Below are 18,555 nucleotides of genomic sequence, written 5' to 3'. Positions count from 1 at the left end.
CAGACTCGGTCCTCAGGTTGGGATGCACGAACACTCCCCAGCGGGGCTGGTGAGCCCAGGGGAGGGACAGCCTTCTAACAGCCCCTCAGGGAGGCGTTCGGGCACGGCGGGCAGAGCAGGGTCCAGAAGAGTGCCACGCTCCCCTGTGAGCCGGAGGCAAGCTCTGCAGCTTCTTTGGGCCTTTGCCTTCTCATCTGAGAAACGGGGTTGATGGGAAGCCAGCCCCAGAGGGTGTCTCGGGACAAGCGAGAGGGTGTTAAGGGAGTCATTGTGTCTGAACTGGGAAAGGGCAGCTCCCCAGCCTGGCTGTGCGTGAGAACCACCCGGGGGCTGTGAAACGCTTCCAGGGCTCCACCCCTGGACCCGCCACACAGGACCCCAGGGGTGGGACCGGGGCTGCGGTGGATTTTAAAGCTCCCCAGGTGATTTTTATGTGTGTTTAGGGCTGAGAACCTGAAGTGGGAGCAGTGGTTCCCAAGCCTTGTTCACACTGAATCGCTTGGGGACCTTTCAAAACTACTGATGCCTGACTGCCACCCCCAGACATTCTGATTGAATGGGGACCGGAGGCATCCTGGGCTTCGGGGTTTGCAAAAAAGTACCCTATATGTGGTTCTACTGTGCAGCACAGTGTGGGCGGCGGAGAGGGAGAGGAGCGTGAGGGGAGGCAGGGCAGCGCGCACCCCAGCAGGAGGGGCGGCCCGAGCGGAGGAGCAGAAGCCTGAACGAACACGGGGTCGTGGGGAGGAGTGGGAGCCCGCACCCCACAGCGAACCTGGGTCCTTGTGGCTGCACCTGAAGCCTGGGCAGCGGCTGGTGAGAGTCCGTGTCTGGCCCCAGGTCAGGTGCGGTGCACCTGTCCCTCTCTGGGTGAGGTGAGACGCGGAGGAGCTGCTGGGCATGTTTGTGGTGCCGGAGACCCACCCAGGGAGAGCGGGAGGCAGCTCTGGCTTCCCATGGCCCTGCCCTGGTTTGGGCTGGTCCCTTGGGAGGAGAACGTCTTTGCTCAGGAGGGCCAGGGTGACACCCACGAAGGGCCAGCTCTGGACTGGGCCCCTGGGAGAGACGGGCAGGGGAAGAACTCACCCCCAGGTCTGGATCTGACTCCGCCTCCTCCCTGCTGTGTGACCTTGCACAAGTTATTTAACCCCTCTGAGTCTCTGAAGTTTGTAGAACAAGGGAGATAACTCCTATCTCAATGGGCTATTGTGAGGGTTGGAGATAAAGCGTGGGAAGAGGCTGGCTGAAAAATGATGCTTATGAGAGGCACTGATGAAATGCTTGTTGTCGTTGACAGAGCGAGTGAGGGAGGGAGATGGGATTTATGGGCGGTCGGGTGATTCAACGGCCCAAGTCTGCCGGTGTGATGCCGTTGGTTTCAGGATCCTTGATTCTGAGGGTGGGCGGGACAGACTGCCGCAGGTGTTGTGCCCGTTGACAGAAGAGGAGACTCAGCAGGGCTGGAGTCTCCCCCCAGGCAAGCCCGGCTTCAGAGCGGGTGCCCAGCCCGGGCCCCTGCTGCCTCCCCTCCCCTCTGCTGGGCCCCTCTCTCCTGCCCTGAGCCAGCTCTGTGTTCTCCACCGCCCCGCTGTGTCTCAGAGTCTGGCTCCCACGGCCCTGCTCAGGATGCCTGCCCCGTCCGCCCTGCCGGTCACGGATCGGTCCACTCTGGCGCCCTCAGTCCTAGCAGTCGGCCTCTGCCTGTGTCAGTCCACAGGCCCTGCCTGCTCTGCCCAAGATCTCCCGGTGAACAAGTGCCAGCCTGCGTGCCCGGGTCGGAGATGGTCCTAGTGGCCGTCTGAGAGGGTGGGGAGCACTTGCAGGTGGCCCGTGGGGTGTTACACCTGGGAAGACTGGATCCACCCGTCTGAGAGGGTGGGGAGCACTTGCAGGTGGCCCGTGGGGTGTTACACCTGGGAAGACTGGATCCACCCGTCTGAGAGGGTGGGGAGCACTGCAGGTGGCCCGTGGGGTGTTACACCTGGGAAGACTGGATCCACCCGTCTGAGAGGGTGGGGAGCACTGCAGGTGGCCCGTGGGGTGTTACACCTGGGAAGACTGGATCCACCCGTCTGAGAGGGTGGGGAGCACTGCAGGTGGCCCGTGGGGTGTTACACCTGGGAAGACTGGATCCACCCGTCTGAGAGGGTGGGGAGCACTGCAGGTGGCCCGTGGGGTGTTACACTTGGGAAGACTGGATCCACCCGTCTGAGAGGGTGGGGAGCACTGCAGGTGGCCCGTGGGGTGTTACACCTGGGAAGACTGGATCCACCCGTCTGAGAGGGTGGGGAGCACTGCAGGTGGCCCGTGGGGTGTTACACTTGGGAAGACTGGATCCACCCTTCAGGTCTGTCTTCACCTCAGTTCCCTCCAAGACAAAGGTTTGAGAGCAAGCAGTTTATTCGGGAGGGGACCCCAGGGCACACTGGTAGCGGAGGGAAGGCGGCCATAAAGGGTGCGAGACCAGGCAGGTTGGCACTGAACAGCTGGGACTTTCCTGCCCTGGGGCTCTGGGGACAGAGAGGAGCATCCCACTCGAAGGGCAGGTGCGAGGGAGGGATGCAGACCCCAGTCCTGCCCACCATGGGAGCGCTCCCCGAGGGTGGTAATTCCCCAGCAGCCCAGCCCCCCGGGTGCCCAGCGGTGACCTGGCGGTGACCAGAGGAAGTATCCGCAGACTGGCAGATGCCGGCAGTTGGAGCTGGGGTCGGCGTGTCTCACGGCGGTACGGGTGGTGGTGGGGCACGGGTGGGCATCCACTCATTCTCAAACGGGCAGCTGTGAGAGTCCGGCAGACTTGGGCGTGAGTCCTGCTGCAGCCGCTTTCTGGCTGTGTGGCCTCGGGCAGGTCACTTCACCTCCAGAGTCCCCAGCCCCCCTCCCGGAGCCCTGTCCCCAGCAGACGGCTTCCGTCACGGTTTCCTGGAGAAGGGACGGAGGTGATTTGCAGGGAGCACTTACAGCTGGCTCGTGGATCACCCACACCTGCGCGAGACGGGGTCACTGAGCGGGCGTCGCTGCAGCTGTCGAGGCCCGTGGGAGGGTGGCACCTGCCCCCCGCCCCGCCTCCTCTGCAGGTGCTTACAGACCAGGGTTTGGGAATTAAAGCCGTAAACAGGGCAGATGTGACATCCGTCTTTCTGACAGCACCGCCAGCCAGGTGATGGCTGAGCGGAGGAAGGGTGATGGCTGAGCAGAGGAAGGGCCGGTTTATGAAGAAATGGGGGGAAATTTACTGCTGGCTGCTCCCGAGGGCCGGAGACTCTGGAGGGGGGGCCTGCGTGGCCGCTGGGCATGTGCTGGCAGCCGCCGACCACCTGGCCCCTGCTGACAGCAACAACAGCAGCCAGTGTGTACATAGCATTTATTACTTGTCAAGTTCTGTCCTGGGGCTTTGTATTTAATCCTTACAGCAACCCATTTTACAGATGAGAAAACCGAGGCATAGAGAAGTTCAATCCTTGTCCGAGGGCACAAGGTGATAAGGAGCCGGGCTGAGATCTGAATCCAGGTCGCCTGGCACCAGAGAGGTTTCGCCTGGGCCAGCTGCGGCCCTAGCCCCAGGCCTCTCCTGGCTTCCACAGCTCTTCCCAGCTCCACACTCCCAGAGGAACCCCGAGGAAGCCCGCTTCCTGGGGAAAGGGAGGAAGACTGACATTTGGAATGACCTCCTGTGTGCCAGGCTGTGTCCCCCATAGAGGGACTCACGTGGACTCAACAGCCAGACGCTGGCCAGAGGGATCCTGGGCCCGTTCCTTCGGGCTGCTTCTCACTTGCCCAACCAGCCTTGACTAAGAGGCTGACTATGTGCCCAATCCTGTGCTGGGCTCTGGGGTGGGGCCAGACCTGCCCCGGTAGCTCCCCCTACAGGCAGGAGACAATATGACCTTGCAGGCAGGGGGTACTTTTAATATCATAGTTAAGAGTGTGTGTGGGGGGCCCTTCAGGGAGACCTCACAATGAGAACAGAGACAGCAGATTCAGGAGGCCCCCCTGGAGGGAACTGAGAGTGCTGGAAGACTAGCTATGTTGCTCTTTAAAATCAGGAAGTCAGAAGTCCTCATGGAGAAGGTGATACTTGCGCAAAGACCTCAAGGCAGCGAGAGAGCGAGGCGTGTGGAGACCTGGGAAAGGGCACGCCAGGTGGAAAACACAGCTTGTGCAAAGGCCCTGAGGTTGGCTCATCTCTGTCAGGTTGGGGAGCAGTGAGGAGGCCCGTGCATTTGAAGCAGAGAGCAACAGGTAGATGAGGTGGGGATAGGGGGTGAGGGGCACAGATCATGTGGGCAGTTTGTGAGGATTTAGTCTCCTGTGTGCCTGAGACAAGGCCGTTGCGGGGTTTGAAGGAGGGCCGACGTGGTCTGATGTGTGTTCTCACTGGCTCACTCTGGCTGCCGCCCGGAGAGGAGACGGGTGCAGGTAGCATGGGAGGCCCGGGAGGCGGCCGGTAGTGTAGCCAAGTGGGGAGGGCCTGGGGGCCTGGGGCAGGGGCTGTGGCCGTAGAGGTGGCCAGAAGAGGTCAGGTCTTTACACGTTCTGCAGCGCGGTCACCGAGCTTGCTGAAGCATTTGCGGGGAGAGCAAGAGGGCAGAAAATCGAGGGTGACTCCAAGGCCCCACACGGAGACGGGGTGGAGGCAGGCTGGGAAAGGGGACATCAGGAGTTTAGTGGACAGTGAGAGGCCTGCGGGCTGTCCTTGGGGTGTGTGGCGAGGGAGCTGGGGTTGCAGGGCGTTGGGCCCAGACGGCTGTATAATTTGGGGAGCTGTCCGCACGGACGGGGCTGGCTGGGAGCACCAGAGAGTAAGTGTAGTTAGAAGTCCGAGGACTGACCCTGGACACTGGAATGTCAAGGGGAGGGGGCGAGAGGAACCAGCACAGGCTGAGCTGCAGCTGCCTCCCGGGCGCCTGGGTGAAGAGAGCACCAGGGCGGGGGAGTGACCGACACCCTCACAGAGCACCAGGGCGGGGGAGTGACCGACACCCTCACAGAGCACCAGGGAGGGGGAGCGACCGACACCCTCACAGAGCACCAGGGCGGGGGAGCGACCGACACCCTCACAGAGCACCAGGGCGGGGGAGCGACCGACACCCTCACAGAGCACCAGGGAGGGGGAGTGACCGACACCCTCACAGAGCACCAGGGCGGGGGAGTGACCGACACCCTCACAGAGCACCAGGGAGGGGGAGTGACCGACACCCTCACAGAGCACCAGGGCGGGGGAGTGACCGACACCCTCACAGAGCACCAGGGCGGGGGAGTGACCGACACCCTCACAGAGCACCAGGGCGGGGGAGTGACCGACACCCTCACAGAGCACCAGGGCGGGGGAGTGACCGACACCCTCACAGAGCACCAGGGCGGGGGAGTGACCGACACCCTCACAGAGCACCAGGGAGGGGGAGTGACCGACACCCTCACAGAGCACCAGGGCGGGGGAGTGACCGACACCCTCACAGAGCACCAGGGCGGGGGAGTGACCGACACCCTCACAGAGCACCAGGGCGGGGGAGCGACCGACACCCTCACAGAGCACCAGGGCGGGGGAGCGACCGACACCCTCACAGAGCACCAGGGCGGGGGAGTGACCGACACCCTCACAGAGCACCAGGGAGGGGGGGCGACCGACACCCTCACAGAGCACCAGGGAGGGGGAGCGACCGACACCCTCACAGAGCACCAGGGAGGGGGAGTGACCGACACCCTCACAGAGCACCAGGGAGGGGGAGTGACCGACACCCTCACAGAGCACCAGGGAGGGGGAGTGACCGACACCCTCACAGAGCACCAGGGAGGGGGAGTGACTGACACCCTCACAGAGCACCAGGGAGGGGGAGTGACCGACACCCTCACAGAGCACCAGGGAGGGGGAGTGACCGACACCCTCACAGAGCACCAGGGAGGGGGAGTGACCGACACCCTCACAGAGCACCAGGGAGGGGGAGTGACCGAGCACCAGGGCGGGGGAGTGACCGACACCCTCACAGAGCACCAGGGCGGGGGAGTGACCGACACCCTCACAGAGCACCAGGGAGGGGGAGTGACCGACCCCCTCACAGAGCACCAGGGAGGGGGAGTGACCGACACCCTCACAGAGCACCAGGGAGGGGGAGTGACCGACACCCTCACAGAGCACCAGGGAGGGGGAGTGACCGACACCCTCACAGAGCACCAGGGAGGGGGAGTGACCGACACCCTCACAGAGCACCAGGGAGGGGGAGTGACCGACACCCTCACAGAGCACCAGGGAGGGGGGGCGACCGACACCCTCACAGAGCACCAGGGAGGGGGAGTGACCGACACCCTCACAGGCTGTCGAGGGGCCCAGGGAGATGAGGGCGGAGAGTGGACCATCGGCCTCAGCCACCTGGAATGTCCTTGGAGGGGTGGGTGCAGACCCCAGATGAGAGCTGCTCAGGAGGAAGGTGGTGGAGAGAAACTGAGGATGGGGTGGGGACAGCTGTGCGGAGCTGTTCAGTCGTTAACGGGTACTGGCTGGGGTGAAGTGGGGTCCAGAGGGGGCTTTGGGGCCCTGGCTGGGTGGCTCAATGGATAGAGTGCTGTCCCGTTGTGCTAGGGTTGCAGGTTCAAGCCCCGGTCAGGGCACATGCGAGAAGCAACCAGTAAGTGCACAATTAAATGGAGCGACGAATTCATGCTTCTCTCTCTCTCTCTCTCTCTCTCTCTCTCTGTGTGTCTCTCTCTCTCTCTCAAATCAATGGAAAAATAAAAGTAAAAAGCAGAGAGAGAGAGAGCGAGGGCGTTTGTTCGTCTCAATGGGAGAGATGACCGCACATGTCTGTGTTGATGGGAAAGACCTAGCGGAGGGGACATTAGATGCTGCCGGGAGGGGACAGCGTGGCTGAGTGATGAGGAGAGGGGACATCCCCATGGAGGGGTTGCTGACCGGGATTCAGGCCCCCAGAGCTTTCCCCCTGCCCCGCTGGCCTTGGCCCCAGCCCCGGTGCCGGCCCCTACCCTGTCCGGGGGAGCGAAGCCCAAGGTCCTGGGCTGAGGTGCGCAGGCCTCAGGACTGTCTGTGAGCCGGGCTGTGCAGGTGCCTCAGCCTGGCGTGGCCTCAGCCACAAGTGTGGCTGTTCTCTCATGGTCCCCTGGGGCCAGCCTCACTTCACAGATGAGGGGACCGGAGCTCACAGATGCTAAGCAACTTGCCAGGCCCACAAGAGGCTAAGTGGGGGTGGGGCGGGGTTCCCAGTGGCTCCCATCTGGCCCTGAGGTACATGTCCCGTTTCTCAGACTGGGGTCTCTGGACATCTGGGACACATTCCTGAGGTCAGAGTCCCAGGGACCCGGGAACCGCAGTGATGATTCTCAAGCTTTGCGTTTTCATTCAGTGGCCACCGGAAGTGATCTTTACCAATCGCAAAGGCACGCTTCTCCGCCTGCTGCGGGCATATGCAGCCGGAAGTCACTGTCATAGGCAGGACTTCAGCTTCTATGCCAGTATTTTCATCCTGGGGTCAAATACTTGGGGGGTCTGGAAGAACTGTTTTTCTTCAGAGGGGTCTGGGGCCAGCTCCGGGTTGCAGAGCCCTGGGCTAAGCCACGACATGGCTCTCAGAGCTGGAAAGAGGACATCTGAGAGAACCATGGACACCACCCCCAACCCCATGTCACCCTGCTGGGCATGTCACTTCACCTTCCTGACCCTGAGGTGCTGATTGATCTCCATCTGCCCCAACCGGCAATCCCTCCCCCGACACCCAGGCTGGCTCAGAGTTCCCAGGGACAGCTGAGGTCGAGTTTCAGGGGACAGACCCAGGGATGGAGGGGACCACGCGGAGTTGTATCGAGACAGCGCAGACTGGACAGCAGGCACCTAGACCGAGGCTGAAGATTGTGGGGGTGGGGGGCCGGCAGGCACTGAGTCGTGGGGCCTATAGAACAAGTGTGATTCTGGGTGAGGGAGAGCCTGTGTGTGACCTCCGGGGAACGCGGGGCGGGCGGGGGGCCGGGGGAGCCCGGCCTCCTCAGCAGCAGGACCTGAGGCACCTGCGTGTTTCAGGGGAGGTGATGGGGCAGGTCAGGGAGGAGGGGAGTGACCAGGAAGTAGAAGGCAGCAGCTTTGTCCCCATCTGTGTACGGGCGCGGAGCTGACTCAGACCCGTGTGCGTGCGTGTGTGTGTGTGTGTGTGTGTGTGTGTGAGAGAGAGAGAGAGAGAGAGAGAGAGAGGAACGCTGAGGCTTATAGAAGGTTCCTGTGGGTGAGGTATAACGCTGTGTGTTTTACGTCTGCGCCTCCCCGAGGCCCCCCAGGTAAGACACTCTCCTGAGTTGGCATTTGAGGAAACTGAGCTCTAGGGTACCAGCTACCCAGCCTGGGTTCTACAGCTGGCTCATGACAGAGCCAGGAGTCAGGGCCACGCCAGACAGCTCTCTCGGGGGGGGGGATCCGGGGACCCCCTTGTCCTCCTCCTTGAAGTTTGCCCAAGGAACAAAAGCTGATGATGAGTGCATATTCCTACGTAAATGCAGGTTCGTGTATGTGCGGACAGGTGCGGTAGGTACTCGTACTTACGCTGGGGTGCCCGTGCGGACCCGTACCTGAGAATGCAGCCAGGGCCGGTGCCCCCGGCTCCCCGGGCCCTCGCCATCCCTGCCTTTGCCGGCGGAGTCAGCGCCACCGGAAGCAGTCCCCAGCCTAAGACTGGGGGACAACCCTGAGCCATGAGATGCAGTCTCTGGGGGGTCCCCAGCAGGACTGAGCCCCCCCACCGGGTCTCACCTGTTTTCTTTCGTGTCTCACTGCCCCACCCCCAACCCGTGCTTCCGGTTGTGGCCTCCCCAAAGAAAACCCACGCACGCACATCCTTGTCTGGACCTGCTTGTGGGGCTTCTCCGCCCGACAGAGGGTGAATTCGAATGACCGCTTGCTGGTGTGCATGTCTTGCTAATTGTGTAGCTGTCTATACATCTGGGGTGTGTGTGTGTGTGTATGTGTGTGTGTACGTACCTAGTGTTCGTATGTTTGTACATGGATACGTGTTCAGACATGCTCAAATGCGTGGTTTGTGCTAGTGGTCTGCGTGTGTAGATGTGATAGTGTGTGGGTGTGTGTCTGATTGATTTTGTGTGCTGGGGGGAGCTGCACGGTGTGTGGGTGTGTGTGTGTGTGTGTGTGTGTAGAACTCGGAGGGTAGCGCAGGGCGGGTGAGCTGTGGAGAGGTGGAGGGGGGACAAGGAGGAGATCTGATTATTTCAACCTTGAAAACGCATTTCAATTACAATTTACAACCTGCAGACAAAGGCTGCAGTCGCTGTAGTAACCGCAGCCGTGGGGTTTGGATGGAGAAATTCTCTGCGATGCTCCCTAGCTGACGGTCCGTCGCCGAGGCCGGAGCCAAACATATCTCTAGCTCACTGTGCCCCGGGACACAATTAGAGCATCTTCACACCGTCGCCGCCGCTGTTCCCGCTGTCGCGGGTCTGCGATTTCTGTCTCTGCCCAACTCGCAGAAATGTGTGTCTTCCCTCCTCCCAGTACCGCGGTGCCCCTGCCAGGCCTGGGGGGCCTGTCCCCCTGTGAGAGGGCATTTTCTGACCCCCCTCCTTTTCCTCTACGGCCACCTGCCTCCTCAAGCCCTGCAGGCAAGGATCCTTTACCTCCTGGTTAGGCCTGGCCTGACAGTTGGCACGGGGCCTGGGCCCCAGAAGGGGGAAGGGGGCAGGTCAGGGCTGGATGCAGGGAGAAGGGCAGGGGACAGTTCAGGGCAGTGGAAAGTCTTTTGGACCCAGAGAGATCCGGGTTCAAATTGGAGCCCTGCCATGTACCCACCCGGCCAAACCCCAGGTATGTACGAATCTCTGCTGGGTGCCAGGAGTCAGCGAGACTCGGGGTGATTTGACCACCTGCAAACCTCAGTTAGGGCCTCCGCGAGGGGCCGGCCCAGCCTCCGGCCCAGAGCCACGGGGGAGAGGGAGTGGCTGGCCCCCACGGGCTCTCGGTGAGTGCCAGCCATGCTGGCGGGTCATTTGCTGAGGAGCCAGGGGCTGGTTGTGGGCACAGCTTCGGGACAGAGCATCCTGTCCTTGTTTAACTGGTGTTTGTGACTCCTGTCCCCTCCCATGTGAGCACCTTTAGACTCTGTCATTGTGCTTTCCGTGGGGCTTGAGGGAAGGGCCCTTAGGTTTGAGATGTGTGTATGTGTGTGTACACATGTGTGTACATGTGTGTGCGCGTGTGTTTGTGTAGAGGGCAGGCTCAAGGTCCGGTGCTCTCTTGAAGGTAAAGGTCCTTTGCAGGTCACCTCACTGCACCCGTTTTTCTCATCTGTCCTTGGGGCTTGACTTGAGGCAGAAGTTAAGGACTTGAAAGTGTGTTGAGTTTCTAGAAGCCCATGGCCGCACCATGACAACTTCGGGGTGAGTATGGGGTGGGGCCCACCAGACCCCAGAGCCCTTCTCACAGGAGCTCCCCGGGCAGAGACGGGCGAGCCTGGTGGTGAGGGTGCTCCCGTGGAGCCATCCTCACGTCCGTGTCGGCACGGGTGGCTTCCTGACCCCAGTGAGGGCCCGAGTGCCTCAGGAATGGATGCTTCCGCCGGACCGCTGAGGACGGAGCCTCGGGGAGACCAGGCGGGCAGCTCAGTTGGGGGGGGTGCAGCCAGGGTCCATCGGCCCCCCACCCCCACCCCGGGTGTGTCCTTGGCCTTGGGGGCGAGCCGCCTCCTTTCCGCAGCGGCGGCCTCCGCCTCCACCTCCGCCTCCGTCCTGATTAATAATTCAGCCTCTCATCCATTCGGACAGAAAGGTGACGGGAGCCGCAGGGGGAGCTGAGCTGTGCTCCCGGCTGCAGAGGGCAGGACCTGGGGGCTGGGGGGGGCAGTGGATGCAGGGTCCAGGGCAGGGGATTTCCAGGCCACCCTGTGCCAGCTGCCTCTGTGGCCCTTTGAGGACAGGGCTGTCCCTTGCATTTCTCTCCCAGCTCTTAGAGCCTTGTGATCCACGGCCTCGGACAGAGGGCCGGCCGGTGGAGCTGGGGAATGTGCTTTTGATGTTTGTCCCGTCTCTGTCTGTGCCTTGGCCTGGAATAGCTCTGCCTATTAGCCGAGCTCTGCGGGCCGGGGCTCCGAGGCCGGGCGGGGCTCGCGCGGCTCTCCGCCCTGGAGTCTAACAAACCTCTGTAGCACTTGGCAAGCCCAAGCCCCTCTTTTTCTTTTTCTTTTTTTGACCAGTCCTGAATATTAACCCATCAGTCCTCACAGGGCCCTGGTCCTGACCCAATGAGGTAAGTAAGTACTATTACTATCCTCGTTTTTCAGACGAGAAAACTGAGGCCTGAGAGATGACGTGAGGGACTCAAGGTCACACTGGCTAGAAGTGCCGGTGGAGCTGGGGTCCCAGCCCAGACGGTCCTGTGCGCATGCGGCCCGGCAGTGGCGGGGAGCTGGGGGGGGGTCTCAGCTGACCACTGAGGGCCAGGGAGGCGGCCTCGGAGCTCACCCCATCTCCAGCCCTGAGCTCTGGGCTCTGTCTGGACCAAACACTGCCCCCAGGGCCAAGTGGACATCTGCCCCCAAACTGTCCAGTCTGAGTTAATAACTCTTGATCTCTGACCGTGAGGTTGGGGAAACTGGAGCTGGCTTCAGCCCTGGGTCACAGGATCTTGGTGGCCGAGACAGGGCTATGAGACATGCCACCGGGTTCCGCAGAGCCCTGAGCGGCAGGGCACCGTGAATGTCACCGGGTAGAAAGGCGGCACCCAGGAGGGTGAGCTGGGGAACCCCTGGGGCCCGAGGTGAAGTGCAGGCTGGGATGGGGGGCAGGCAGGTGGGGAGACTGGCCGCGGGGGAGCGTGCACCCTGTCACCGGGAGGCTGGCCGTGGCACCTAGGGCTTCCCTCTCTGTGCTTCAGTTTTCTTCTCCTTTGTAAAGTGACAGAATTGGGACAGAGGTTCCCTGTGGCCTCGCCGTCCCGAGCGCTGTGCTCCCATGATTTCCAGCCTCCAGTCTGAGCTAGGCTGGGAAGGAGTGACTTGGCCAGCAGAGGGGTGACAAATGCCCACAGCCAGGTCACCCCACATTCTGGGTGGGGGTGTGTGGTGACTCACCCTCTGGGTGTGAGGGGATTAGATGGCGGAGCAGACCACAGGGACAGCAGTGTGTCACCTGCACCCTGTGCCTGTCTGAGGAGTCAAAGGAGGGGAGTGGACACAGTGACAGCCGGAGTATCAATGGATCAGGGCCTGGTGCTGACCCGGCCCAGCCTGGCCCCCACATAACAGACACTAGAGGCTCAGGCTGGTGGCCCATGGGGCTGGACACAGATGTAGCTGCTCACCCTGCTGCCCGCTGGGGGATGACCGTGGCGAGGTGTAGCGCTGGCCCTCCGGCAGGGTGGCGTGCTGTGGGGGTGGCTGACGATGGTCAATTTCCTTGTCCTGGACTTGAGGAGCGAGGCTACTGCCATGCTGTGTGCAGGGGCTGTGGCCTCAGGAGGGGACACCAGGCTTTCATGGTGGTCTGTCCATCCTCTCCCTCCGCCCTGCCATCCTCCTGCCCCCATGTCCTCCCTCGGGGTCCCTGCCCGCTCCGTTCCTCCCCTGCTCACTTTCCTGTCTTCCTCCTCCCCAAATCCGGCCCTGACGCTCCCTCGGGCATAGTGGGGTGCACAGGCTTGGAGCCAGAGTGCCTGGGTTCAGACGCAGCTCTGCTCGGTCCTGGAACGCCCCTGAGCCTTTCTGTGTCTCGGTTTCTTCATCTCTATAATGGGGCTAATTCCTCATCTCAGTGTTGTTGTGAGAATTCAGCGAGCTTGGGACCATGCTGGGCATGGAGAAGGTGCTCAGTAGAAGCGAGCACCTTCTTATTCTTCACCATTGTTACCCGGCACCCCAGCCAGAAAGCACCTCTTCCTCCAGGAAGCCATACAAGCCTGCTCTGGCTCACGGGTCTGGCACCCACCTCAGAAACTCCCCCCATTCTGACCACTTAGCGCAATAATCATGTGGCGTAGTCATCTACTCTGTGCCAAGTGTTTTCTGAGGCTCATCTCCCGTGAGGCGCACAGCGCTCCGTGCGGCAGGGTTGTGATCCGCTTTTCCTAGGAGGACGGGAGGCCTCAGGAGCTAGCACAGGGTCGAGCGGAGGGGTTGGGTGTGCCCGGAGCCCAGGGTCCTGAGGAACCGCTGCCGTGTGCCGTGAGGAGGGGTGGGAGATGGGTTCTCCGTTTTTTTTAAGTCCACTTACCCTGGCTAATGGTGGGGGCAGGGGGTGTCACTGACTTGGGGGAGGTGTGGGAATGACAGTGTCTTCTGGTATCTGGGGCAACTAGAGGCCGTGGAGGGCAGCAGGAAGTCAGGAAGTCTAGTTCCTGAAACCGGAGGGACTGCGGCCAATCCCTCACCTTCCCGAGACTCCGTTTCCCCACCTGTACCGTTGTGGCAGGGGCAGTGTCCTCCGGCTGGAGTGGCTGCCCCTGGGTGAGCTGCTCTGGGGGTCCCACTGCCCTCAGTGAGGGAGCTCTTGTCCTGGGGAGTCCCAGCCTGGGCCTGGGCCAGCTGCTCCCAGGATTATCCCGGGTCCAGCGGGAGGTGGTGGTGGGGGTGGAAAGACAGGCACCATAGTCAGAGGGTGATGGTGACAAGGAGACCTGCCCAGGCTGTTCTGGGGCCTCGGGGCACAGGGTCCCGGGGTACAGTGGTGGGAGCAGCGGGCCCTCCCCTTCACCCTTAGCCCCCCCCCCCCCAGGCGCCTCCACTAGTCCATGTCCTGGGGCGGTAGAGCAAGCAGTGGGCTGGGGGTCAGGAGGGCTGGGCCGCCCGGACGGCTGTATCACTGCTCTGCTTCCTGCTGCCCCGTCTGTGAGGACGGTGGGCATGGTGGGCGCCCCACGCTGGGTGTTTGGTTGCAGACCGGGAGCGTATTGGGCAGGACTCCGCCTACGAGCAAGAGGGGAAGGTGCAGTTTGTGATTGACGCGGTGTACGCCATGGGTCACGCGCTGCACGCTATGCACCGGGACCTGTGTCCGGGCCGCGTGGGGCTCTGCTCGCGCATGGATCCCGTGGACGGCTCCCAGCTGCTCAAGTACATCCGCAGTGTCAACTTCTCAGGTGGGAGCGTGGCGCGTGGCACCCCCCGAGCCGCGGGGGGTCCTGGGACCACGTAGCCTGGGGAAGGGCTCCGTGGCGTGGGATTGGGGGAGGGTCTCTTCAGATGTTTCCAAGGTGTGGAACCTCCCCGGGTGCTCCATGCTAGGGCCTCCCCAGAGGCATCTCTGCTCTGGGCTCATAAGCCTTCCAGCCTTTGGGTCAAGCCCCCCCACCCCCCGCAAAGAAACCGGATGCGTGACACCCACTGCCCGCCGCAGGCATTGCTGGAAACCCCGTGACCTTCAACGAGAACGGAGACGCGCCTGGGCGCTATGACATCTACCAGTACCAGTCGCGCAACGGCTCTGCTGAGTACAAGGTCATCGGCTCTTGGACGGACCACCTCCACCTTAGAGTAAGGGCGGGGCAGGAGGGCAGGGAGGGGACCCAGGGGTGGAGAGAGTCACTCACCCCCCGGGAGGGGGGCCCAGGGGCTCAGTGGCCCTGGTCTTTGGGGTTGCTGCTGCCAAGTCGGGGTTTGCTCCGTGCCCCCTCCCAGACTCAGAGGTCCTGAGACCCTCCCACCCCACCCCCCACCCTGAAAAGGAAGGACGGGCAGCTGGGCTCCTGCAGTGTCTCCACGGCCCCTTCCCTTGGCCTGCCGCCCTGCCCCCTGCTGCCCGGCTGCGGGCTGGCTGGATGGCTTGCACCGGAGTGCTTAGTGGCTGGGGTGGTGAGCTGAGGAGGGGAGGCGGCCTTTGGACAGAGGACGATGTTTAAGGCAAAGGGCACAGTCAGAGGGTGGGTAGGGAGCTGTTTCACTGTCAAACCTCCCTGGAAGGCCATCCTTTTCCTGTTTTTTACAGGGGGTGGGTGGGAGAGAACTAGGGCCTCCTAGCCACACTGTCCCAGCTCACCGTCGTTTGGGACACCACCGCTCTCCCTCTCTGGCCCTCGAGGTCCCCGGCTGTGAAGAAGCAGAGCTGTGTTCTCAGAGAGGAGGGACCTATGGTCAGACCCCCAGGGAAATGCCTGCGGCCTCGGCCGTGCTCATTCCGCATCCCGGGAGAGCCGCTTCAGGCCCTGCTGTCCCCTCTCATGGTGACAAGCCCTCGGAGCTAGTCAGAACCCTTCCCGCCCGTGATCTCATTTAGCCCGACAATCTTCTGAGTCAGAGGTGAGGTCTCAGGGCACCCGGCCCGAGGAGCGTTGCGAAGGCTGCACAATGCAGCAGGGACAGAGCCCATTGCTATGGTGATGCTCTTTGGGTTTCTGAGTGGAGACAGACAGACAGACAGACAGGGCAGGTGGGAGCACTTGGCAACGTGGGATGGCACCCCAGATGGAGCCACGTCTCATTTCGGTGGAGTGGGTGGGACAGTGGGGGCCAGTGACTCCGTTCTTAGTGGCAGCAGCAGCTGCAGCAGCGGCGGCTAGTCCTTGCTGAGCGCCTGCTGTATACAGCCCCTGTTCTAAGCCCGTGGCCTCCCTGTGAGGATGACAGCCTGTGAGGCAGGCAGGTAGGTAGGCAGGCAGGCAGGCACTGTCATTAGCCCGTGCTACAGGTGTGGTAAGTGAAGTCAGGGTTTGGGTATGGGGGTTGCAGCGGACTCCTCGCCTACAGTAGTGCGAACCCCTCCCACTAGCATGGAGTTGGGGGAGGGAGGAGGTGAGGAGGAGCCTGGACTACTACACTTTCCCCACTCTCTCCCTGGACGCTCAGTTTGGGCCGTGCTATGGCGGCGGGGGGCCACACAGCAGGCACGGCTCAGGGTGCCCGGGAAGAGCCTGCTCCTGGCTGTCCACTATCTTCCTCCAGGGTCTTAGGAGGCCTCTCACGGCCGGTGGCCGGACCTCACGACTTCTCCTACAGATTCCACCAAGATTCCCTGGTCCCCTCTGTGTGCGTCAGGCTTGTTCAAGGGCCGGGCGTGCAGCCGGGAAGCAAACACAAAGACCCCCGCACTCGTGGGGCTGCTGTTCTGGTGAAATCAGGGAATTTCCGTTATGTACTTCTAAGTGGAAACTGCCCCTAAGTAACAAAGGGCAAAGCGGTTTCATAGCTGCTTTTCATCAGGTCAGATGGAGAACAAAGGCTCAGAGAGATCGATGTGTTTACTTGAGGGCACACAGCCACTGACAGCAGCAGAACCGTGATCCTGGAGTGTGACCACATGCACTGCTCTTTCTATTGGAGCCAGAGTTTTCCAGAATGCTCACTGTCACCCTGTGTCCTCTGGGGAAAGGTCCCACCCCCCACAGTCTCACAGCTCCGGTGCACAGGGATTGTCCTGCCTCGTCATTCCAGCAAGGCAGGGACATGGGTTGTTGCTGTGCTTTGGCTGCTAGGGGACCACACAACTTGTCATGCCCAGAGCCATAGGTCTGGTTTCTTCCTTATGTCCCCCCTCTCCCCTGCCATGAGGCCATTTTTAGGTTCTGAGGCCCACCCACCTGGTACCTCAGATCTGGAACCCTCCCCTCAGTCCCAGGGCCAGCTGGTCATTCTTTGTCCAGGAGTGGGCACCCTGCACTCACGGGCCCCGTCCCAGCAGACCCACTGCTCCTGTGAGCACCAGCTGTCTCTTAGAGTTTCTTACTTCCTGTAGAACAGATGCTCTGAGTACCGCTCCCGAGGGTGGTCAGCCCCTTCCGCCCAGCCCCGGACCTCTTCCGGGGCCTCTCCCTTACTGTCCAGAAGTTTGTAACAGTCATGGTGCATGCCCGCACTCCGGTGGCTCCCTTGCTCACAGCGATTGTGTTTTCAGTGACATGGATGGTGACTTTTAGCACTAATTTAGAGCAAGGTGTGCAGACACTGACCCCTGGGCACGCAGTGAGTGTCCTCCGAGTAAACCTTGGTTCGTTGCTCCCTGCAGACCGCAGCTCCCTGTGCTGCCCGGAGGAGGCCCCGCCTCTCTACCCCGGTGCACCCACCCGGGTCACCTGGTGGAGGGTGGGCTTGTCAAAGCTCAGACTCTGAGTCAGTAGGTCTGGGGTGAGCCAGAATCCCGCTTTCCCAACAAGCTCCTGGGTGATGCTGGTGCTGCCGGTCTGGGGGCCGCTGCCCAGTGGCCAGGCCTTCAGGGCTCGGGAGGCAGGACTCCCAGGCGCTCTCCGCCCTGCTGGGCGACTCTCAGCCGCACTGCTGCTCCCTGAGCTCTGTCTCCCCATGCAACCCTTGACCGTTTTGGATGCGATCAGGATTCCTCATAGGTCAGCATATCTGGATCATGGGAGGGAACCTGTTTAAATCCACCTGTTGCTTTCAGCAGGTCTGGGGGGTGGGGTGGGGTCCCGGGCAGCTGGACTTGTAGCCGCATCTAGCTGGGTGCCAGCCGGCGTGGGGGTCCAGGGCACTGGGGCACGCCCTGAGGCCCGCTCCTCCATGCTGTCGTTGCCAGATAGAGCGGATGCTCTGGCCGGGGAGCGGGCCGCAGCTGCCCCGTTCCATCTGCAGCCTGCCCTGCCAGCCGGGCGAGCGGAAGAAGACCGTCAAGGGCATGCCCTGCTGCTGGCACTGCGAGCCCTGCACCGGGTACCAGTACCAGGCGGACCGCTACACCTGTAAGACCTGTCCCTACGACATGCGGCCCACGGAGAACCGCACCGCCTGCCGGCCCATCCCCATCATCAAGCTGGAGTGGGGCTCGCCCTGGGCCGTGCTGCCCCTCTTCCTGGCCGTGGTGGGCATCGCGGCCACGCTCTTCGTGGTGGTCACCTTCGTGCGCTACAACGACACGCCCATCGTCAAGGCCTCGGGCCGCGAGCTGAGCTACGTGCTGCTGGCGGGCATCTTCCTGTGCTACGCCACCACCTTCCTCATGATCGCTGAGCCCGACCTGGGCACGTGCTCCCTGCGGCGCGTCTTCCTGGGCCTCGGCATGAGCGTCAGCTACGCCGCCCTGCTCACCAAGACCAACCGCATCTACCGCATCTTCGAGCAGGGCAAGCGCTCGGTCAGCGCCCCGCGCTTCATCAGCCCCGCCTCGCAGCTGGCCATTACCTTCAGCCTCATCTCGCTGCAGCTGCTGGGCATCTGCGTGTGGTTCGTGGTGGACCCCTCCCACTCCGTGGTGGACTTCCAGGACCAGCGGACGCTCGACCCCCGCTTCGCCAGGGGCGTGCTCAAGTGCGACATCTCCGACCTGTCCCTCATCTGCCTGCTGGGCTACAGCATGCTGCTCATGGTCACGTGCACGGTGTACGCCATTAAGACGCGCGGTGTGCCCGAGACCTTCAACGAGGCCAAACCCATCGGCTTCACCATGTACACCACCTGCATCGTCTGGCTCGCCTTCATTCCCATCTTCTTTGGCACCTCGCAGTCGGCAGACAAGGTGAGTGCGGGGGCTGGGGCGTGTGGGGGGGACTCAGAGGGCGGGGAGCAGGGGGTGGCCTGGGGGCGGGGCGGGGGGCAGGGAGGGCGGGGAGCAGGGGGTGGCCTGGGGGCGGGGCGGGGGGCAGGGAGGGCGGAGAGCAGGGGGCGGCCTGGGGGCGGG

The 18,555-nt window shown here is 62.4% G+C and overlaps 1 protein-coding gene across 2 annotated transcripts in view; it reads left to right on the top strand.

The window, feature by feature from the left end:
- Positions 1-18,555, top strand: part of GRM4 (glutamate metabotropic receptor 4) — a 115,878-nt gene that overhangs the window by 83,764 nt on the left and 13,559 nt on the right. For both annotated transcript variants that reach the window (XM_066279627.1, XM_066279718.1), the window contains 3 exons: positions 13,874-14,074; positions 14,332-14,468; positions 17,458-18,393. In XM_066279627.1, coding sequence (XP_066135724.1) covers positions 13,874-14,074; positions 14,332-14,468; positions 17,458-18,393 — 1,274 coding nt within the window. The remainder of the gene's footprint in view (positions 1-13,873; positions 14,075-14,331; positions 14,469-17,457; positions 18,394-18,555) is intronic.

Source organism: Saccopteryx bilineata, chromosome 1 (genome assembly GCF_036850765.1).
Source record: "Saccopteryx bilineata isolate mSacBil1 chromosome 1, mSacBil1_pri_phased_curated, whole genome shotgun sequence".
Classification (NCBI taxonomy): domain Eukaryota; kingdom Metazoa; phylum Chordata; class Mammalia; order Chiroptera; family Emballonuridae; genus Saccopteryx; species Saccopteryx bilineata.
Note: the sequence above shows the minus strand (reverse complement) of the source record. Positions and strands in the feature narration are given on the sequence as shown.